Below are 24411 nucleotides of genomic sequence, written 5' to 3'. Positions count from 1 at the left end.
TCACAACTGAGAGAGTAGGCAGCGTGATTAGGTCCCCACAGCCGACTACCTGCACATATATTGTGCACATGATTAATGATTATTTCAGTATTGTGGATATAAACAAATCACACATCTCACTCGGTTACATTAGGTAAATCGGTAGAGCTTAGTATATTGCTGCATTGCATCATGGGTACAATAAACTCCATATGGGTAAATAAAAAGGTTAAGTCACATACACCTAGCCATATAACAGCATTTACATATGCTGAATACTACAGAACACTAGAAGTCTGATGGCATACCCTGTGGATACACAAGAAACGTCTACATGGGAATTTTCCTTTAATGTAAACTTGTAATTGTCTGTGTTGCTCAAAGTTATTTTGCCAATATAATGCACAAGCCCTGGTGCCACCCTTTTCATTCCAACACAATCATGCTGTCCGAATAAATTGCTTTGTCTCTCAGGAAGTTGTCAGTCTTGGGTCAGCTGACTTCCTGTGTAGTACAGGACATCAGACCGCTCCCCGCTCTGTCTGTCTATACTGCTGATCTCTCTATAGAAGTAAAATATATGGTAGTTTTACACCTCCTCCAAGGCTGTGTTCACACACTGCGATTTTGACATTCGTTTTTGCCATAGGTTTCCCAAAATTATAGCAAAATGGCACTTTTACAGCAATTTGGCAAATCACATTAAAACTGCACAATTTCTACAGAGAATTTCTACTGGATCTACCTGTAATGGAACCTATTATTTCTGGACTGCAGCACCATCTAAGGGTCTCTTTATTCTTATGAAAGTGGAAGATTATTCCAATTAAAATAAAGTTTCCTTTGGACAATTACACAAGTGTGATATTTTACTTCTAACTATTTCCCTTATAATTATCCTTTTTCTCAGATAAAACATCAGTTACTCAGTTCCTATATTTACTGTTGTTCACTGTGAATGGACTTCGGATGTAGTCACTCAATTACTCTATGATTAATAACCTTTTGCACATTTGTACTGCAGTCTACGCCTTGAAGCACACAAAAAAAAAAAAAAAAAATCATCTTCCAACACTTTACAAACACATTTTACTGCGAGTAAAAAGTCTTATCAGCAGCTATGAAAGAAAGATATGTGAACCTTGACACAACACGGCCAGGACTCAATATTCTTATCTAGAACAAAATATCAGCCAATTTAAAAGTCATTTCGTATTGATTTAAGGAATAAATAGCTGGCAATTTGGAGACACCTTTCAATGTTATTTCAATTTTCGTTTGTCAAATGACTGATTCATACAGGCTGATCGAGAGTATTGGTTAACATTTATATATTTAGAATTGCAGAGGGCATTATATGATGTTTGCTACAGAACCCTATATGGAAAAGCTGACTGCTGTGAATGAAATATAAGGCAAAATAATTTACAATAGAACGTACAAAGTAGCACAAAAAGAAAAGAAAAAAAATGACAAAGTAGAAGCTTCAGTATTACAGTGAGCATATACAAGTACAATGTTTTATAAGCCAACTTATTTCATGAATTGTTTTAACATGTCAACCATTGGGTTGGCCCAGTTGGTGGGCAGTGGGCCCAAAATTATTCAAAAAATACTGTATTTTTCACCGTACAGATGGAGTTGGTGCGTCTTATACGGCAAATACACATTAAATCTGTCCTATCGCGGCGGTCCCTGCGGCCATCAACGGCCGGGACCCGCGGCTAATACAGGACATCACCGATCGCGGTGCCCTGTATTAACCCTTCAGACGCGGCGATCAAAGCTGACCGCTGCGTCTGAAGCGAAAGTGACACTAACCCGGCTGCTCAGTAGGGCTGTTCGGGACTGCCGCGGTGAAATCGCTGCGTCCAGAACAGCTTACAGGACACCGGGAGGGACCTTACCTGCCTCCCCGGTGTTCGATCGGCGAATGACTGCTCCGTGCCGGGATCCCCTGCATGGCCGGCGCTCTCCTTCGTCGTCATCACGTCGTCCCGGCGTGCATAGCAGCGACGGAGAGCGAGGATACCCGGCAGCAGAGATGTTCCGGAGCGATGGGGACACCCCGGGGACGCGGAGACAGCGATGGAGGGCGACATCCAGGGCAGTGGTGATGGTCCGGAGTGGCGGGGACATGTGAGTATTACCTCCTATACCAGTGGTCTTCAGCCTGCGGACCTCCAGATGTTGCAAAACTACAACTCCCGGCATGCCCGGACAGCCAACGGCTGTCCAGGCGTGCTGGGAGTTGTAGTTTTGCAACATCTGGAGGTCCGCAGGTTGAAGGTTCAGAATCTTTTTTTTCTAGATTTTCATCCTTTAAAATTGGGTGCGTCTTATATGCCGGAGAGATTGCGAAAAATACGGTAATTTTTGTATTTAATCCAAGGAAATCTGAGTGAACACAAGTGTAATCAAGAGAATTAACACAATCAGAATGGCTTGTATCTTGCATAATACAACATTCCACTATTGCGTTTGCTCATGGACTGTCATGGAGAATAAGTATAAACTATAGGACACTGCATGGGCCATTAAATGGGATCCATCTAACACGGATCACAAATATAGCCATCTACAATTAATCACAAATATGGGCACAATCACATGGCAGTGCAGGTGTACTAGACTGGCACTATTTCTAATTGCAAAGTACTGCATTTTTGCATTAGTAACTAGACTAGACATAGCATGAGGCTACCTAAGCATTTCTCCATATGGTAACTATATGGCAATAGGTGCATACTGTGAAGTAAATTTTTTTTTTTTTTTTTTTGCCAGTCTGAGAAATACGGTAAATACAATCTATGGATAAATGGCACAGTACCCAGATAAAATGTATTGAAGTATATTAATATGTAAATCTACATACTTTGTTCCCATCTTTCAGAAGCTTGTGGGACATTTTTTTTTATGTGTATTGGCGAGAAAGTGGAGGAGTTCATGTCTTTGAAGGTGTCTTCAGACTTTACTGTCAAAATACCCATTTTACCCTTTAGATTGATATATGAAATAAAAGATTTAGGAAAGGTGATGCCATGGTAAAAGTTTTACACCTTTAGATAAGCTAAACTGTACTCACTCTTTCCTTACACCCTTTTGGTATCTACAGGTTACAATGTATTTCACTTGCTACATTTAAGAAATCCATTGCTTCCAGAAAGTGTGATTAGACCCAATGCTGTAGCTTGTTCGCTGATGAATCTCAACTATAAATACCAGTCTAGTTCCCCAATGTCAGTTCAAATATCTCGATTACAGATCTGCCTTCAAATAAAAGGCCTTTTCTCTTTACAATTGCTGGATGAAATGGGACACCCAGGAACAGAGTTGTGATCATTTAGCACCTGCAGAATGATTTTGACCAGTGCAATGGCCGACATTAACTTAAACATCAAGCACCATCGCAGAGCTGCCAAAGTCAAAATCATTTTGAGAGCACAGAAAAAAAATGTGCTCGCTTTCTAACTTCTAGATTGCTTACAGTAAATAAAAAACCCTAAAGCACTTTTATGTATTGATTTTCCCAGTGCAGCCATGGTTTAAAGGGGATTTTTGGAACAGTTCATAAACCGCAGAATATATAAAGACTAAAACGACTGCCAGCTGCCATATATAATAAATACAAATAAGAAATTTAAGAAAAATTAATCGACAGACTGCTCTACATGAACGCCTGACCTAAACTCTGAACCGTTGACTTCTCTATGTATATTTAATTTATATTTGTGATCAATACAGCAGAAAACTAAAAAGGGCTATGCTGAAGAAACTTACCGTGTTTCTCCGAAAACAGGACCGGGTCTTATATTAAATTTGGCCACAAAAAACACACTAGGGCCTATTTTCAGGGTAGGGCTTATGTATTTATGTATGGTATGCACATTGAACAACATGGCGGTTCCACGGTATTTACACCCCCCCCCCCATTATCAACATGTGATGGGCGCAGCTCTGCCCCCCAACGACCCTGGCCCCCCCCCTGCCGGTTTATCATCCCTGCGCTGCACCCCACATCTGGGGACTAATCATTTGTCACCCGTGAGCGCAGCTTCTCTCCCCCCCCCCCCCTGCAAATAATTGTCAGCCGCTGCGCATTATCTATTCCTGTGCCCGGGCTGCAAATATTAACAAACTTTAACTTACCGTCGTCCTCCGTTGCTAAGGCACCGGCCTCATGTTCCCTCCGCTGTTATCGCTGCTTCCTGGTGTTGGGACGTCACAGAGCCTTCAGCCTATCACCGGCCGCAGCGATGTCCCGCCTCGGCCGATGATGGGCTGAGCCGACTGTCATGTAAGAAGCCGGCCGGCTTCTTACATCACAGTGGGCTCAGCCTATCATCGGCCGAGGCGGGACATCGCTGCAGCCGGTGATAGGCTGAAGGCTCTGTGACGTTCCCATCCCCAGGACCGCAGCAAGAACAGCGGAGGACAGGGAGGCCGGTTCCTTAGCAACGGGGGAACGGAGGACAAAGGCAAGTTAAAGTTTGTTTTTTAATATTTGCAGCCCGGGCATTGTCTAGGTCAGTGGTCTTCAACCTGAGGACCTCCAGATGTTGCAAACATTTGCAACATCTGGAGGTCGCAGGTTGGAGACCACTGGTCTAGGTCTTATTTTCGGAGTAGGGCTTATATTGCAGCCCACCCCGATAATCCAGCTAGGGCCTATTTTCAGGGTAGGTACTATTTTCGGGGAAACACGGTACTTACTAGCCATTGCTGCCCCGACAGAAATCGCATAGTTCTACTACCTCCTATAAGTGTCAGAAACTGCTGAGAGCCAGAGCAAACCTCCCCTGCTCTGGACAACACGGACAAATGCGGCAACATAGAGTTCCATGTCTGAGATTAAAAAACTACAAGGACTTCCTCCGGGGCATAAAGCAGCTGATAAATACCAGAAGGCTTGAATTTTGTCAACAGGGGCAATTTACACATGTATAACTTTCAGACGCCAGCTGATTTCAAAACCATTTTTCTATCTGGAATGCCCCTTTAAATGTACTGTCTCACTCAACAATCTCTTTCAATTTACCCTGTTAGGGATATTTGGGGCACTCAGAGCAGAGAGCTCCTAACTAAAGGCTGTATTCCGGTGGACATGGCTGGATTGCTGACAGTGTAAAATGATTAAACTAGTCTAACATAAATCTACCTTTAAAGAAAAAAAATCTTTTACATTAAAAGGGTACCTGTCAGATCCCCCCCAGCCAAAAAATAAAAATTTTATATATTGCTTAATACCTCATCCTGCTCATGTACATTTAATTTGCACGTGTCTACAATGACTTAATTTGCTCTGTGAGGTTTCTGTTCATGCAGAGGCATGGGGCGGGTCCCTCTCTTCTCCTCACTGTGCTGACTCCTCCCCCTCCCTCCTCTGCTCTGACTCACAGAGGCCCTGGACCTGCCTGCAGCCTGTCAAATCACTCATGTGTCCATGACATGTCTATGACCACTGTACACTGCAGGACTGGTATAAATGGTGGAAGGAGGAAGGGGGACCCCTATTGACCAGTTTTTTGACTGGCTTTTTGGGTATGAAATACTGAAAATTGTGTCATGAAAGCAACTGCAATACATTGTTTTTGCATGCTTTATAACATCTCAAAAGTTATTGTATCAGACAGTGCTCATTTAACCTCAAGCAACAAATAATTGTCTCTGATAGAAGAGCCATATGCATGAGACCCGGAGGAACACAACCTACAAATGAAAGATAAAGTAGACAGAAGATGAACCAGTCTTAAGTGTTTCAGGATTTTGTAGAAAATACTACAGGCCGGCAGTCAGTTTTTCAACCCTGCAGAGTACACAGGGGATAAATCCTATACTGACCTGTTGCATTATTGACTGGGAATGGGAACAACACTGCTCAAAAAAATAAAGGGAACGCTTAAACAACACAATGTAACTCCAAGTTAATCACAATTCTGTGAAATCACACTGTCCACTCAGGAAGCAACACTGATTGACAATCAATCTCACCTGCTGTTGTGCAAATGGAACAGACAACAGGTGGAAATTATAGGCAATTAGCAAGACCTCCCCAATAAAGGAGTGCTTTTGCAGGTGGAGACCACAGACCACTTCTCAGTTCCTATGCTTCCTGGCTGATGTTTTGGTCACTTTTGAATGCTGGCAGTGCTTTCACTCTAGTGGTAGCATGAGATGGAGTCTTCAACCCATACAAGTGGCTACGGTAGTGCAGATCATCCAGCATGACACATCAATGAGAGCTGTGGCAAGAATGTTTGCTGTGTCTGTCAGCAGTGTCCAGAGAATGGAGATGCTACCTGGAGACGTGAAGGAGGCCGTAGATGGGCAACAACCCAGCAGCAGGACCACTACCTCTGCCTTTGTGAAAGGAGGAGCAATGCCAGAGCCCTGCACAAAATGACCTCCAGCAGGCCACAAATGTGCATGTGTCCACTCAAATGGTCAGAAAGACTCCATGAGGGTGGTATGAGGGCCTTACGTCCACAGGTGGGGGTTGTGCTTACAGCGCAACACTGTGCAGGACATTTGGCATTTGCCAGAGAACACCAAGATTGGCAAATTCGCCACTGGAGCCCTGTGCTCTTCACAAATGAAAGCAGGTTCACACTGAGCACAAGTGACAGACGTGAATCTGGAGATGCCGTGGAGAACAATCTGCTGCCTGCAACATCCTCCAGCATGACTAGTTTGGCGGTGGGTCAGTAACTGTGTGGGGTGGCATTTCTTTTGTGCTTGCCAGAGGTAGCCTGACTGCCATTAGGTACAGAGATGAGATCCTCAGACCCCTTGTGAGATCATATGCTGGTGTGGTTGGCCCTGGGTTCCCCCTGATGCAAGATGGCGTAGAAGACAGAAAGAAGACCCTTGGAGTGGCGCTGCGAGTATCCAGAAGATGAATTAAAAAAAAAAAAATCGAACCAGAGTTGCGGGTAATGCAGAGACACTGGAGGATTTTATTGGTGATAAAACAATAAAACACAACGCATTTCGGGGGTGACACCCCTTCTTAAGATCAGTATACAGTGTACAAGCAAGGTATATTTAGAAACAAATGAACAAGTGCTCATTCAGGTGGGATGGACACCTGACAGTGACATCACATCCTGCCACCTGACAGTGACATCACATCCTGTAAACAGTACATAATACTAAAACATCACAAAATTATATAAAAATGTAGTTAAAATATAAAGGGATGCAATAGCTTTTCATACACACTTATAATGCCTGTGGATAAAACTCAAAGAAGTGTTAAAATATCATAGTGTACATGTGACAGGTTGAACATAGTAATGTAAACAAGGCGCCATATATAAGAGCTGCTTATACAACCTAATTGATGTATATAAGTGCTATATAATAAAATAAAAATCAGAGATATATATATAAAAAGCTATATGTTAGGAATATCTAAGAAATATATATAAAATTAAAATATAAAAAAGATTTGTAGAACAAAAATATACATGTAGGCACCCATGTATTAAAACAAATGGGGCAAACCGTACGAACAGCTAAATACACCATATGGGATAAAAAGAAATAGAGATGAGCAAAGTTACAGTAATTCGATTCATCACAAACTTCTCGGCTCGGCAGTTGCTGACTTAAGCCTGCATAAATTAGTTCAGCTTTCAGGTTCTCCGGTGGGCTGGAAAAGGTAGATACAGTCCTAGGAGAGTCTCCTAGGACTGTATCCACCTTTTCCAGCCCACGGGAGCATCTGAAAGCTGCTAATTTATGCAGGCTAAAGTCAGCAACTGCCGAGTTGAGAAGTTTGTGACGAATCGAATCACTGTAACTTCACTCATCTCTAGCCTGCTTTTTTCTAAACTAAATAACCCTAATTCTGATAATCTTTCTGGGTACTGTAGTCCTCCCATTCCCTGTATTACTCTGGTTGCTTGTCTTTGAACACTCTCCAGCTCCACTATATCTTTCTTGTACACTGGTGCCCAGTACTGTACACAGCATTCTATGTGTGGTCTGACTAGCGATTTGTACAGCGGTAGAATTATTTCATTGTCATGGGCATCTATGCCCCTATTGATGCACCCAATGATTTTATATGCCTTGGCAGCAGCTGCCCGACACTGGTCACTACAGCTAAATTTACTGTTAACTAAGACCCCCAAGTCCTTTTCCACGTCAGTCGTCCCAAGTGTGCTCCCATTTAATACATAATCCCAGACCCTATTTTTCTTCCCCATGTGCATTACCTTACATTTATCAGTGTTGAACCTCATCTGCCCTTCCCAGCCCAAACCTCCAACCTATCCAGATCCATTTGTAACAATGTGCTGTCCTCTATAGTGTTTACCGCTTTACAGAGTATCTGCAAAAATTGCTACTTTACTTGTCAACCCCTCTACAAGGGGTTATCAATTTTTCACAAAATTTTCAAAATCGGAATTTTTCAAGGACCAGTTCAGTTTTGAAGTGGATTGTAGAGATGAGCGAACTTACAGTAAATTTTATTCTTCACGAACTTCTCAGCTCGGCAGTTGATGACTTTTCCTGCATAAATTGGTTCAGCTTTCCGGTGCTCCCGTGGGCTGGAAAAGGTGGATACAGTCCTAGGAGACTCTTTCCTAGGACTGTATCCACCTTTTCCAGCCCACCGGAGTACCTCAAGGCTGAACTAATTTACGCAGGATAAGTCATCAACTGCCGAGCCGAGAAGTTCGTGACAAATCGAATTTACTGTAAGTTCACTCATCTCCAGTGGATTTGAAGGGCCTTCATATTAGAAATACCCATAAATTACCCCATTATAAAAACTGCACCCCTCAAAGTATTCAAAATGACATTCAGTAAGTGTGTTAACCCTTTAGGTGTTTCACAGGAATAGCAGCAAAGTGAGGGAGAAAATTCTAAATATAAATTTTTTACACTTGCATGTTTGTAGACCCAGTTTTTGAATTTTTACAAGGGGTGTAAGGAGAGAAATCTTACCCCCCCCCCCCCGACATTTGTAACCCAGTTTCTCTCGAGTAAGGAAATACCTCATATGTGTATGTCAAGTGTTCGGCGGGCGCTGTAGAGGCCTCAGAAGGGAAGGCGCAACAATGGGATTTTGGAGAGTGATTTTTTTCTGAAATGGTTTTGGGGGGCATGTCACATTTAGGAAGCCTCTATGGTGCCAGAAAAGCTAAATAAAAACCTACATGGTATGCTATTTTTGAAACTACACCTCTCAAGGAATGTAACAAGGGGTACAGTGAGCCTTAACAACCCACTGGTGTTTGTTGACTTTTCGTTAAAGTTTGATGTGTAAATTAAATTTTTTTTTTTTGTTTAACTAAAATGTTGCTTTTCCCCCAAATTTTACATTTTTACAAGGGGTAATAGGAGAAAATGCCCCCCAATATTTGTAATTCCATCTGTTCTGAGTATGGAAATACCCCATGTGTTGATGTCAAGTGCACTGCGGGCACACTACAATACTCAGAAGAGAAGGAGTCACATTTGGCTTTTGGAAAGTAAATTTTGCTGAAATGTTTTTTTTTTTTTGGGGGGGGGGGGGGGGGGGAGGAATGTCCCATTTAGGAAGCCCCTATGGTGCCAGGACAGCAAAAAAAAAAAAAAAAACACTTGGCATACTATTTTGGAAACTACACCCCTCAAGGAACGTAACAAGGTGTATTGTGAGCCTTAACAACGCACAGGTGTTTGATAAATATTTATTAAAGTGGATGTGAAAAGGAAAAATTTGATTTTTTACACTAAAATGCTGGGGCTACCCCAAATTTTTCATTTTCACAAGTGATAATAGGAGAAAATGTCACCGTAAATTTGTAAATACATTTCTTTGGAGTAAGGACATACCTCATAACTGGACGTAAACTGTTCAGGGTGCACACCAGGTCTCAAGAGCAGGAGCGCAGTCAGGTGCCTTGAGCATTTACATAGCTGCCTATGGAGCCAGAACAGCAGAACCCCCCCCCCCCCTCAAGGAGCGTTACATGGGGTACACTTAGTTACTAAAGTGGGGTACGGTGGGCTGAAAAATGGTAAAATAGGTTATGTTCCCAGAATGATGACCCAGAGCATAGCCAAAACGAAAAAATATGCCCACCCCAAACCCTATGCTCTGAATCACCATTCTGGGAACGTGAGGTGTGTGGCCATGCCTAACCTGTTGCCTCAAATGCGCACCCCGCTCAGGTGGAGAGAGAGAGCTGCACATTTGAGGCAACATAAAGTCCCCGATGATAGTGACTCAGTGACCTATGACCACTTTTTTGAAAAAAATACCCCCAGAGGTTTTTTTTTTTTTTTTTTTTTTTATACAAGTGTTTTTTGGGCAATTTAGTGGTTTTATGGGGTTCAAATTTGGAATGTACTCTGGACTTGGTACATTGGGGTCAAATTATGGGAAATTAAAATGAATAGGGAAAATGTTGCACTCCATTGAAGTGTGATACTCCCTGAAGCAGATTTTAATGCAGAGGCCCGGATGATCGGGGCAAGTGTCACATTGAAAGGTGGTGTCCTTCCGTATCCCCCTCGTGACACACACTGCATTTTTTCTGGGATCGACCCTTCTTTTCATTGTGGGGGACCTCACCTGGAAAGTGCTGGCCTGGAACGATCCTGGCACCTATAACTTCAGTTCCTAGGAAATCCGGCCTGCTCTTTCCTGGTCGTCAAAGATCAGGACCTTTAGGACTTCTTCTTGGAACTAGAGGAATGTCCCTGTGTTACCAGCATTCTGGGACAGTACAAAAGAGTTGTAGATGGCAACCTGTACCAAGTAGACCACATTTTTGTACCATATCCGTGTTTTGTGCATGACCATGTTTGGCTTGAGGACTTGATCAGAAAGATCAACTCCCGCATATACTGATTGTAGCCCAGAATACAATCAGGCTTGAGGACCAGTGTTGTGGTACCTCGCACAGGGACAGGTGAGCTGCCGTTACCATGAATTGTGGTCAGCATAAGGACATCCCTCTTATCCTTATACCTGACCAGCAACAGGTTTTCATGGGTAAGGGCACAGGACTCACCCTTGGGAATAGGTGTCTGGATCAAATATAGAGGGAGGCCTCTTCCACACGGTCCCACAAGTAGACGTGGATCTGGCAGCAAGGGATGTGAACAGAGGGATGCTGGAAAAATATATCAATGTAAAAGGTGGTAACACTTATCCAGCAATGGGTGCATAAGGTCCCAAACGATTTAACCGCTAACACCCAGAATGGGAGACATTCTGGGGGTTCAATACGGGAATCTCGTCCCTCATATACTTTAAACTTGTAAGTGTAACTGGAGGTACTTTCACAAAGTTTGAAGAGTTTCATGCCATACCCGCTTCGAGGGAATATACAGGTGGAAGAGGAGTCTCCCCTTAAAACTGATAAGGGACTCCTCTACAAAGAGCTCCCTGAGGGGTACGTAGGCCTCCAAAAATTTGTGGTGGTGGTGGTGGTGGGGTTAATGGAGGCATTTCTGAATGGCCTCAAACCGCCTCTGTGCCATGACCATACTGTAAAGTGAGGTCTGGTAGATGACGCCCTCGCTCCAGTACTGCCTGCCACTGTTTTTTGACCAGGCCCATATGCAGCACGAGGACCCAAAATGTCCTCATTTCGGCTGCATTGATGGCGTACCATTCATTGGGACTAGCCAAAAGCGGATCAAGGTGGTGGGCAATGAACTGTTGGGCGTACAGATTCATCTGCTCCACCATTAGATTGACAAAGTAATCAGTGAAAAAATAACTAAAAATAGTCTATTTCAGTGTATCCGGCCATGTCAATCCGGATTCCTGAGTTGCCAACAAACTCAGGAATCCGTGGCTGATATCCCTCTGGGGGTCTCCAGACCGGTTCACCGTCAGTGAGCTCCGGTACGCTTGTCTGGGGAGGGGACAGACTCCTAGGACGCTCGTACTAGGGTCAGCCACTGGGTCACTATCATGGGGGGTGCGTTGAAGTATGTAGTTTATGTGTTTGGTGTATATTTCATATAAAGGTGTGTGATCATAAATCACACCCAGTTATACTTTAAAAAAAAAAAAGAAAAAAAGGGGGGGGGGGGGGGGGCAAATTCAGCGTCCTGAAACCCTAAAAGGGCCGGGGTCCCACTGCAAAATCTGCGCAGAACCTTGAGGACCTATTAGGGGATCAGGGGGGTGGAAGAGAAATTTTCATTTTTTTAAACTTTTTTTTTATTTATTTTTTTAACTCCTACCTGTCCCTGCAGACAAAACTCCCCCTGAACTACTGGACACAGGAGGACAGTTCTTCAGCCCCGAGGGGCACAGATCTCAGCAGAGGTCCTGGGGAGGGGGGGGGGTCGACGGGATCCCCACCTACTCCTAGATACAGGAGGTGATTGCAGGTGCATAGTACACCGCCAATCACCTAACTCCGGGACATACGTGACACGTATGACCAGAATCGCCGGTGTGAATTCACCGGCAATCGCAGACATGGGCATTGTCACGGGATGTCTGCTGAATGATTGCAGGGGGGGCGGAAATTAAGTACCAGGGTGTCAGCGCTGTATACTACAGAGCAAGTGGAGTTGTTTTTTCCAGTCTGACCACAGTATTGCTGCCACCTCTGTCCATGTCAGAAACTGTCTGGAGCAGGAGAGGTTTACTATGGGGATTTGTTCCTGCTCTGGACAGTTCCTGAGAACACTGTGGTCAGATTGAAAAGTACAACTCAACTTCCTATGGAGCAGCTGATAAGTACTGGAAGGCTTAAGATTTTTTTAATAGAAGTAATTTACAGATCTGTTTAACTTTCTGGAGCCAGTTGATATGAAAACAAACAAAAAAAATAAAATAAAATAGTTTTCCACTGGAGTACCCCTTTAAAGGTAAAAACCAGCGGCGTCCTTAAGGGGGAATGGGAGATCAAAAGTAAAGAAAAAATGTAATTGCATTTGGGGCCTGTAAAGGGGTTATCAAGGCATTTCTTTTTTGCCCTGGGGCTGCTGAGAAGTGAGAGCCCCATTTAGGAGCCAGGAAGGGCGCATTTGAAGTGTGAAGTTAAAAAAGAAAAAAAAAAACTATGGCTTGACAATATAAAAGAAAAAAAAAAATCAGTATTGCAACAACATTTTACTGTCACTGATGAGGAATTCAAATTTCTATCATGTGCCAGTTTGAATCCAATGTGGCTGATATTTTCCAGGTCATAATACCATCTGACATAATTGTTTATTCCCTAATGATCCACAAAACTTTGCACTGGGGACCCAGGTATGGATTAAACATGTGCCCAATATACAACATTCACTACTCAAGGTAAGTACACTTTTCTATCTTCCACCTTACAACAAGGAGTCTCGCAGGGTTTTAATAATAAGATTCCTTCAGGCAGCAGACTGATTGTGAACAGAAGCAGTTTCATCTGCTAAAAGACGGCATAAATCATGGCTGAGAAAGGAGAGGCTGCGGGGAGGTTATCACCACACAGCCTTCTCTATGAAAGGTTTGCATTAGAGCATTAGTGAAATTAATTCATCTTTCATAAGACCCTGGAGCAGTATCTGTGATCTATGACAACCAGCCATTTCTCACTATGGCTAACGAAAACATATATATATATTTCTATACGGCTTAGCCCTGATAGACTACACAAATCTGCGGTGTTTTTTTAAATGATCTAACATTATCTTGAGTGCTGCTCCCAAAGGACTATTTCCTGGCTCATATCTTGCCAAGAGGCCTCATAAATTAAAGGGGAAAGTTTTGTTCATATCCAATGCTGCAGCTTGTAATTATTTGGAACAACATTAAGTCTCAATCACTGTAATTACTGTTAGATAATCCCTAAACGCCAGCCATAAAGAGGGGAGAGCGATCGCTCCACGGCAACAAAGGTTTTGCATATTTTTTTTACCTTTGCTACAAATCACAGTCTGTTTATGGCATTGGGAGGAAGATAATCTGCGTCGCACAGTAATTGCTTGTTAACTGACAGGGCCTATTATCATATTGCCTGAGACTAAATGTTGTCATGGAGGGACAACGGTAAATATTACCTCTCCGTTGTCATGTATGTTTGTCCCAATGAATAGCGGCAGTAAATCAAGGAAGAAAGATTGTGATATTGTTCGAAGAAACAGAACAATGGATTAGGCAAATATATCACCACCGAGGTAATCATATTGGAGTGCATGTGTCCAAGGAGGTTAAATATATTGGGTACTACTATTAATCTTGAATGTATGAGTGTATTCATAGGGGCCCCGTAGTGTGCCATCTGGCCCAAAACAGTGAGGCAAAACAGGAGAGATTTCATGGCATGCTGCTGTGGCAATAGTGGTGTGGCATACTACTAGTCCATGAGAATATCTTCTAGGAATTCTGTTCAAAATGAATAATTGGCAATGTCAATTTTGGAAGAAAAAAAAAGATGGGCAGGACTTATGCAAACAATACCTTAAGTGTGCATTTGGGGTACATTTTCTTAAATGTTGCAAACTTCGCTTAAATCACCAAATCATCCTTTATGTATCAAAGTATATTTAAAAATAGTTTTGAATTGTCAAAAGTTTTGATCAGTCAGGGTCTCCGTACTAAGACACCCACCAATCACCAGAACGAGTGGGGAGAAGAGCACGGCTTAGCACTTCATTCCACAGCTTGCAGTAATCTTGCAGCTTCTGTGGACATCCCCACAGACCTATAATGGGTCCAAAGGATGGAAATGACCAAGAGCCAAGGAGTGAAGCAACTACCACATACTTTCTCACTCTTGATTGGTTGGGGTTGAGCATTGAAGCCCTGATCTGTCAAAATATTTTTTTATATATTCATTTTTTTAAAAGGTACACTTTGTAGGTAGATCATAAACATGGACATCTCCAAAATACCACCTGAGAGGAAAACCTCCTTAATTAGACCAGATTTCCTGTTACAAACTTTTATTTCCACCATATATTCTGTGCACTAGCCATTTTTTCTTTATGGCGAACAGACCAGCCCCAGAAGACCCCTTTTCAATGCGATTATTAAACAGGTTTCACATGATAAACCAGAGTTAACTCTTTTGTAAGCTATACAAGACTATTTTAAAGGGGTACTCCACTCCCCAGCATTCAGAACATTTAGTGCGGGCTTCGGGGGTCACCCCGCCACCTCGTAACGTTGCGTTCCACACCTCATGCCGTCACACCGCGCCCCCTCAATGCAAGTCTATGGGAGGGGGTGTGATGGCCGTCACGCGTGACTTGACAAGGGGGCGTGGCGACCACCGAAGCCCGCACCAGCGGACCTAAATGTTCTGAATGCTGGGGAGTGGAGTACCCCTTTAAATAATCTGTCAACCAAGTTTGATGAGACCTTCTAAATTCCCCCAAACCTATCCAAGGCTGCTGTATGTAGCTTCCCACATCAGTATCGGTTATTTTGCTAACAGGGACAAAAGCTGGAATAGCACATGACAAGGTCTATCCAGTAGTCAGACCAGACTGAAGGACCAGAATTTGTGTGTGTGTCAAAAGTGCCTATGCAAACGTGGAAGGATTAAGCTGGTTCAAAAAGGACATATGCAGAACGCAAATAATACTCGAGTGACATTCCTGATTTAATTGGTGGTGTATATAAAATTGGTGTCCCTTAAGAGCCATATCAAACAATGGACACAAAACTTGTTAAATTGTAAGATTTGCAGATACCATACTGCAATGTAAATAAGTTGTTTATTTCTAAACAATATAATACATACCTCTGGGAAAAACTCTTGAGGGAATTTCTCTTTCTCCAGCATTGGAGTGCTTTCTAATGTGTCTGAGTAGATCTCTTTGCCTGTGACTTTTCTGTACTTTTTTGCTAGGGGAAAAAAAAAAGACAAATTTAAATCAACATTATAATATATATGAGCGCAGGGTTTGGTACATCGGTATTGCAAAAACTTTGTCAGCTCTGAATCCCGCTTAAAGCTAAAGAGATGGGCAGATCAGTAGATAAAACAAATGATGCTCATCTCTTAGCTGATGACTGTTTGTAAACTTATAAAGTCCTATTTAGTCTCAAGAGTCAAAGGTGGTGCTGAGCTTCAGCATGCGTACCTCCTCCCTCCCCCACACACCTTCCTGTTCTCTAGGATTGATGTACAGGGCTAAGGGACAAAAAGGGAAGGAGAATGCATGCATGCAGCACATTGTGGGTACCTGATTTTAAAGGTGTGTTGCTAGTCTTTCAAGTGTACCGGTCATTTGACAAAACTTTTTATATTATAATGTAGATTTTAACATATGTACCGTATTTTCCGGCATATAAGATGACTTTTTAACCCTGGAAAATATTCCCAAATGTCAGGAGTCGTCTTATACGCCGGGTGTCTTATAGGGTGGGTACTGCAGTCGGCCGGGACTGCAGCACCCGCCCTGTTGACCCCCCCGCGCCGAGATTAATATCCCCCGTTATATTCGGGACATCCCTGTGTCACAAGGATGCCCTGGTTACCTTTCTGTGGCCCCGTGTTAACTTTAAAAAATGCAGGGGCCGCCAGGAGGTAGCGCACGCAGGGACGTCCCTGATTTTCCGTGCGTGCGCCTATATAAACAGCAGAGTGGAGTGGAGCAGCGATGACACGCGCATGGTAAGTTACTAGCGGCACATCATCTTCGGTGCTCCGACCTCCGGAGGAGCGGTGGTCGGAGCACTGAAGTGGGGCACTGAAGTGGGGCAGTACACAGACATACAGCCTCTAGCCATACACTGTATATGGCTGAAGGCTGTATGTCTGTGGGGGCCACTGCCTACAAAATGTGGTAGGAACTATGCTGCCAACCTAATGTGGGGGGGGGGGGGACTATGCTGCCAACCTAATGTGGGGGGGGGGGGGGGGGGAACTATGTTGCCAACCTAATGTGGGTGGGGGGGGGGGGAGAACTATGCTGCCAACCTAATGTGGGTGGGGGGGGGGAACTATGCTGCCAACCTAATGTGGGGGGGGGGGGGGGAATTATGCTGCCAACCTAATGTGGGGGGGGGGGGGAATTATGCTGCCAACCTAATGTGGGGTGGGGGAATTATGCTGCCAACCTAATGTGTGGGGGGGGAACTATGCTGCCAACCTAATGTGGGGGGGGGAACTATGCTGCCAACCTAATGTGGGGGGAACTATGCTGCCTATATTTTAACTGTAAAAGTTGGGGGTCGTCTTATATGCCGGAAAATACGGTACTGTATATTTTCATATACATTGGTTAAAAATTGGGCATATACCAAACACATTAGAAATCAACATTCAATAAACTAGAGTGCAATACAATGCAGAACCTGGGAAGTGGGGCACAGCACAGGTACCTGAGGCAACACATTTGGTACTGGGACACCACAAATTGTGCATATTTTTGGATGAAAAAAGGCTTTCCTGTCCATTCAGCTTTTTGCCTGTGTTTCTTTGCAGACACAAAATACAGGACGCTTGGGCAGACAAACCACTCTGTGCATTGAGACTATGACATGCCCCTGGCCCACACAGTAGGCTGATTGATCCCTCTTTAAAGACTATAGAAACATTTGAAATAATTTTCTATTCTGACATTGTACTTAAAACAAAAAACAACAACAACATGTTTCCGTAGTGTCTCTTCCTTGTGCTCACAGAGTTTCATTCACAAATCCCTCAGAGAAGAAGCCTGACTGATCTGCTTCCACCTGTTCTCTCTCTACATACATCCAAGCTGATTTATGGCCAGAGTAAAGTAGACCGATGATCTGGCTCAAGACAAGGTATAGTCAGGAAACTAAGCCAACAGGTTTTCCCCTTGAACAGACTTCACTGCCAACAGGACACTGCGGTCTACTGAAATGTGAAAACAGAGGCTATGGAAGAGAAACCAAACAAAAATTTTTGTAATAAAGAGCTGTAGAAAAAAAAAAAAGTTTTTTGTATAATTTGTACAAGGCTAGTAGAAAAAAATCTTTACAGGATATGTAATGCTTCAAACATGGCTTAAGCAAGAGCACTCCTACACAAAGGCTAGAAGAATCGCAAATGCAATTTTTGATGTGGGTTTTGGTGGTGTCAGAGCTGCAGGATGGGTCACTACTTGTCCTATGGTTCTACCTTTGGGCATTTAGTTAACTGTAGTACAGAGGCATTCTGTGATGACTATTCGTACGCTAAAATATATTCAGACAGAATATAGGTCTCTAACACTGATAAACTCATTTAACTTTTTTAAATAGATTAGAATATAAAATAAAAAAGTGCACAGAAACAAATCAGGAATTACAAGCGTAACCTAAATCAAAATGACTTTTCGGAACAAAAACTCTTCCAGCCCCGTGAGTGAAGAACCACTGTTAGGAACAAAAGTTTAATTACACCAAATTTATTCTCATTTCAATTCGTTTTATGGCACATGCTAAATATGTCCTATCTACATCAATCTCATTCACTGTCTCCTTGATTAAGATCATCAACTTTTTATGCTTAGAGCCCATTAAACTATTTAAAGGTGGAAGAGGGGACTCTGTGGTCAGACACTCCTCATTAGGAGTCATGCATCGTTCTAGTGAAAAATCGTGAAGCGTTGTTGCCCAGAAATACAATAAAATGTTAATGGTTTTTTAATACTGTTATCTAATTTTATTTCGTTCAGCATTATAGTTGATGGAGGCTTTTGGCACAAAAAAATGATTGATGACTGTAAAACTTTCAAATGCCATGTCTACAGGAATGCCACTCAAATATCTTACAGTGGTGAGACCCTATACCCTCAATTATAAGACCAGAGGTAATTTGGCTTTCGACAGGCAAGAAAAAAAAAATACATTAATGAAACGGTATAAATCGAGCCAATTAGTTCATTTCACAGTTATTGCCACTTCATGACGTTTCAAATTAATGTGATGTAAAGGGCCGATTAATGTGGTCTGGCCCGACCATTTACAATGGGATGTGTTGGAGAAATGAGCAAGTCATAAATTACGTAGGAGATTATTCTGGAAAATAACCAATTCTTTTTTATATAATCTTGAAGAAAAGTCAACCGAAGTTTCAGAAATCTATGTAATTTTATTGAATTGTATATATAGTGGACAATCCTATAACAAGTAAAAAATACCCCAATACGAGGTGGTGTTATGTGAAGAACTATAAGGTATAGCTATGTTTACACTACTTTCAAGCTGTCAGTCCTAGGTATATGTCCCAAATGATTTCTCTGTATAGGAAGTTTGCCCCTTCGGCTTCTTAAAATGAAAACTTTACTGTACGCAATATGTCTTTTGTGGGAAAAGTATATGGCATGTATTGTATTCTTTGTGGAATGCATTTGCATATAAAAGCTGACTGCACTTCTCTATACAGGTAAGTGGACACTTTTGGCTTTCATCAGGTGATTGGGGCCCTAAAGTTGTGAGGAAAACATTTAATTTTAACAGGTCCAAGTTTACACTGCTTATGAAGTGAGAAACAATGGTTAACCATGTATCAGTAAACTTATCTATACTATGTCTGATGTTCAAAGGTCACCTCAATAATTGGGAGATCGATTTGTACAACATCTTATAGGGATATAAAGACCCTATAGTTTTTTAGTTCCCGCATATACAGTCATGGACGTAAATGTTGGCACCCCTGAAATTTTCAATGGGATTTCCACGTGTATACTTTTGAATTATGCCAGAAGAACAGATCTTTATTCTTGAGGAAACATGAGAAAAAGTCCCACGGAAGTCAATAGGCGTTTATTTTTTCACTTTAAGGGTACGTTTACATGTACAGGCTCTGAAGCATATTTTGTGTAGTTGAATTTTCTACCCAATAACTTCAATGGGTGACAAAATCAGCTGCAGAAGATATGCAGCAAAAATATGTAGCAGATCCTGTACGTGGTACCCTAAGCATCTATTCACACGTTCAGTATCCTGCGCATATTTGATGTGCAGGATTTTATGCTGATTTCAAAGTAAACTAAATGACTGAACACAGCCTCAAATCCTGCGCATCAAAAATACACAGGATACTGTACACTTGTGAATAGACGCTAAATCTTAAATATACCTCATTAATTAAGGCTAAATCTGCATAGTTTCTGGCTTATTTCCACTTCAGCAGTGTGTACAAGCTGAGTATTAAATTATAAAAAAATTTAAACAAAAATAAATCACAATTCACTAAAACTAAGCTGCATACACATTCTACAAGGGCCATGATAAAAGGACTGCATTTCTGCAGAAAGGTATGCAGATACATACTGCAGTGTATTTGAGGTAGCCTATCCACTTTGTCAGCACAAATCATTTACCATCCTCCCTGCATAGTGCTAGTTAGTGTTCAGCCTTAGCTGTGCACTCTTAGAAGATGCTGTCCTGAGCCTGTTTGCTTCCTCCAGAGGGTCCATGCTGTGCCAAAGAGGGTTCAGAGGGCCTAAAAGGCTTCCCTCTTATTCGTAACTGTTCTGTAAAACAGTCTCCTGTATAAATAGTTGCTATGTACAACTCCTGAATGTAACCACCCTCTATCTTTATTATCACAAGTCAATGCTTAGACAAGGGCTTCTTTTCTATTGCTTAGACTAGGGCGGCTATTTTTAAGCAGAGATACCCATGAATAAATGACAGGTTATCCAGGAACTTTTTTAACAGAACAAAATTTCTACTCGGCTCCTTCTGTTCATTACATGATAACTGCAGATCGGCATTCATTTTCAATGTGACCGGTTCCTTTTTAAGTTTCACCTGATCACAATATTGCCTGTAGGTACTGATCACAATATTGCCTGTAGGTACTGATCACAATGTATTGCCTGATGATACCAATCAGAGTCTTCTAAGAAATCAAAGGGGCCTTTCCAGGCTGAAATGATTGATAGCCTATCCACCGGATAGATAATAAATTGTCGATTGGTAGGAGTGGCAAGTACCTGTCCCCCCCCCTAAACAATCAGATGTTCACACAGCATTCAATGTAAATTGGTGGCACCACATTAATGCAGCTCAGCTACCATTCATTTCAATGTGACTGAGGTAATGTCGCTCCAGCACTATACAATGAAGTGAAGGGTACACTTAAACAACACAATGTAACTCCAAGTCAATGACACTTCTGTGAAATCACACTGTCCACTCAGGAAGCAACACTGATTGACAATTTCACATGCTGTTGTGCAAATTGAACAGACAACAGGTGGAAATTTTAAGCAATTAGCAAGATAAACAATAAAGGAGTGATTCTGTAGGTGGTGACCACAGACCACTTCTCAGTTCCTATGCTTCCTGACTGATGTTTTGGTCAGCTTTTGAATGATGGTGGTACTTTCACTCTAGTGGTAGCATGAGATGAAGTCTAAAACCCACATAAGTGGCTCAGGTAGTGCAGCTCATCCAGGACGGCACATCAATGCGAGCTGTGGCAAGGTGGTTTGCTGTGTCCATCAGCATGGAGGCGCTACCAGGAGACAGACCAGTACATCAGAAAACGTGGAGGCCGTAGGAGGGCAACAACCCAGCAGCAGGACTGCTACCTCTGCCTTTGTGCAAGGAGGAGCAGTGCCAGAGCCCTGCAAAATGACCTCCAGCAGGCCACAAATGTGAATGTGTCCACTCAAATGGTCAGAAACAGACTCCATGAGGGGGATATGAGGGCCCACCATCCACAGGTGGGGGTTGTGCTTACAGCCCAAAATCGTGCAGGACGTTTGGTAAATTCACCATTGGCGCCCTGAGCTCTTCACAGATGAAAGCAGGTTCACACAGTCTCAGTCTAGACAATGCTAGACCTCATTTGGCTGGAGTGTGTCAGCAGTTCCTGCAAGAGGAAGGCATTGATGCTATGGACTGGCCCAGCCGTTCCCCAGACCTGAATCCGATTGAGCACATCTGGGACATCATGTCTCGCTCCATCCACAAATGCCACGTTGCACCACAGACTGCCCAGGAGTTGGCAGAGGTCTGGGAGGACATCCCTCAGGAGACCATCTGCCACATCATCAGGAGCATGCCCAGGCATTGTAAGGAGGTCATACGGGCACGTGGAGGCCACACACACTACTGAGCCTCATTTTTACTTGTTTTAAGGACTTTACATCAAAGTTGGATCAGCCTGTAGTTTGGTTTTCCACTTTGATTTTGAGTGTGACTCCATATCCAGACCTCCATGGGTTAATAAATTTGATTTCCAATGATTTGAGTTGAGTGTGCTGACAACAAAGTCACAAAAAAAAATTATGTAAAGCCGAAAGTATTTCATATGATTAGTTCATTCATTCAGATCTAGGATGTGTTCTCTTAGGGTTTCCTTAATTTTTTTGAGCAGTGTTTATTTTATATACACACTGTGGCCCTTCAAAGTTTGGATTTACTGGATTTTTTTCTTGATTATCAGGGTTTCCAGAGCTTTTCACATTTATTAATAACTATAGACCAAATGCAGTATTGGATTTTTTGCAAGATAGGCTGTAGATTTTTTTGGAATCTTTAGGGTACATTAAGTTGCCATTAATTTAATATTTTTTAAATAATTCATTAGAACAGCAATTTAAGCATTTTAATATTTATATTTGTTCTGCAGGCCAATGTCTTCGATGTACTGCTCTGACAGTATCCCCACAATTGTGAAAGATGATCAGTCTCTTTAATGCTGCAATGGAATTTGTGGAATCATATTATAGAGCAGAAAGAGTGGAGCAAATGGTTATCCATATTTGTGGGAAAGGAATAATTATATCTAGTCCTTAAGGGTCTATTCACACGTAGAGTATTCTGTGCAGATTTGATGCGCAGGATTTTCTGCAGATTTCAATGTAAACTAAATGACTGAACACCGCTTCAGATCCTGCGCATCAGATCTGCGCAGAATACTGTGTGTGTGAATAGACCCTAAAGGGGTACTCCGGTGGTAAACTTTTTAAATCAACTGGTGCTAGAAAGTTAACCAGATTTGTAAATTACTTCTATTAAAAAATCTTAATCCTTCCAGTACTCATCAGCTGCTGTATGCTCCACAGGAAGTTCTTTTCTTTTTTAATTTCTTAATTTTTTTTGTCTGAACACAGTGCTCTCTGTCCATTTTAGGAACTGTCCAGAGCAGGAACAAATCCCCATAGCAAACCTCTCCTGCTCTGGACAGTTCCTGACATTGACCACAGTGTTCTCTGCTGACACCTCTGTCCAACAGAAAAGAAATTAAAAAGAAAAGAACTTCCTGTGTAGTATACAGCATCTGTATAGTATTGGAAGGTTTAAGATTTTTAATTAGAAGCAATTTACAAATCTGTTTAACTTTCTGGCACCATTTGATTTAAAAAAAAAAATAAATTCTCCACCGGAGTACCCCTTTAACCCCTTAAGGACTTTGGGTTTTTCAGTTTTTGCATTTTTTTGTTTTTTCCTCCTTACCTTTAAAAAAATCATAACTCTCAATTTTGCACCTAAAAATCCATATAAATTTTTTGCGCCACCATTTCTACTTTGTATTGAGTCATTTTACCCAAAAATCTATGGTGAAACGGGAAAAAAAATCATTGTGAGACAAAATTGAAAAAAAAAAAACGCCATTTTTTTTTTACTTTTGGGGGCTTCTACACAGTACACTTTTCAGTAAAAATTACACCTTCTCTTTATTCTGTATACCCTACTTATGTAGGTTTTGTCGTACTTCTGGAAAAATATCACGAAAATGTATACGTTTAAAAATGTCATCTTCTGACCGCTATAAAACGTAAAAAAATTTCTGCGTATGGGGAGGTATGAGGGCTCATTTTTTGCACCGTGATCTGCAGTTTTTAGTGGCACCATTTTTGTATTGATCGGACTTTATTGATGGCTTTTTATTCCTTTTATCATGATAAAAAAGTGACCAAAAATACACTATTTTGGACTTTGGGATTTTTTTGTGCGTACGCCATTGACCGTGCGGTTTAAGTACGCCATTGACCGTGCGGTATAATTAATGATATATTTTCATTATTCAGACATTTCCGCATGCGGCGATACCACATATTTTTATTTGCACTTTTTTTTTATTGGGAAAAGGGGGGGGGGTGATTCAAACTTTTATTAGGGAAGGGGTTAAATGATCTTTATTCACTTTTTTTCCACTTTTTCTTTGCAATGTTATAGATCCAATAGTGGGGTATAACACTGCACACACCGATCTTTTACATTGATCAATGGTTTCTCATAGGAAACCATTGATCAATGATTGTGCCTGGATCTCAGGCACTGAGCAGTCATTCGGCGATTGGACTCCAGGAGGCAGGTAAGGGACCCTCCTACTGTGTCCCAGCTGTTCGGGATGCCGCGATTTCGCCGCAGTGATCCCGAACAGCCCCCTGAGCTAACCGGCAATGATTTACTTTCACGCCGCGTCTAAAGGGTTAATATCGTGTGGCACCGCGATCAGTGCCACGCGCTATTAGCCACGGGTCCCGGCCGTTATTAGAGGCTGGGCCCGATCCACTATGACGTGGGGCCATGGCGTGATAGAACGGGAGTGGACTCAA

The 24411-nt window shown here is 42.2% G+C and overlaps 1 protein-coding gene across 2 annotated transcripts in view; it reads right to left on the bottom strand.

Annotated features, from left to right (window-relative positions):
• Positions 1-24411, bottom strand: part of INPP5A (inositol polyphosphate-5-phosphatase A) — a 468069-nt gene that overhangs the window by 174775 nt on the left and 268883 nt on the right. For both annotated transcript variants that reach the window (XM_056529200.1, XM_056529199.1), the window contains exon 6: positions 15675-15778. In XM_056529200.1, the coding sequence (XP_056385175.1) occupies positions 15675-15778 (104 nt within the window). The remainder of the gene's footprint in view (positions 1-15674; positions 15779-24411) is intronic.

Source organism: Hyla sarda, chromosome 7 (genome assembly GCF_029499605.1).
Source record: "Hyla sarda isolate aHylSar1 chromosome 7, aHylSar1.hap1, whole genome shotgun sequence".
Classification (NCBI taxonomy): Eukaryota; Metazoa; Chordata; class Amphibia; order Anura; family Hylidae; genus Hyla; species Hyla sarda.
Note: the sequence above shows the minus strand (reverse complement) of the source record. Positions and strands in the feature narration are given on the sequence as shown.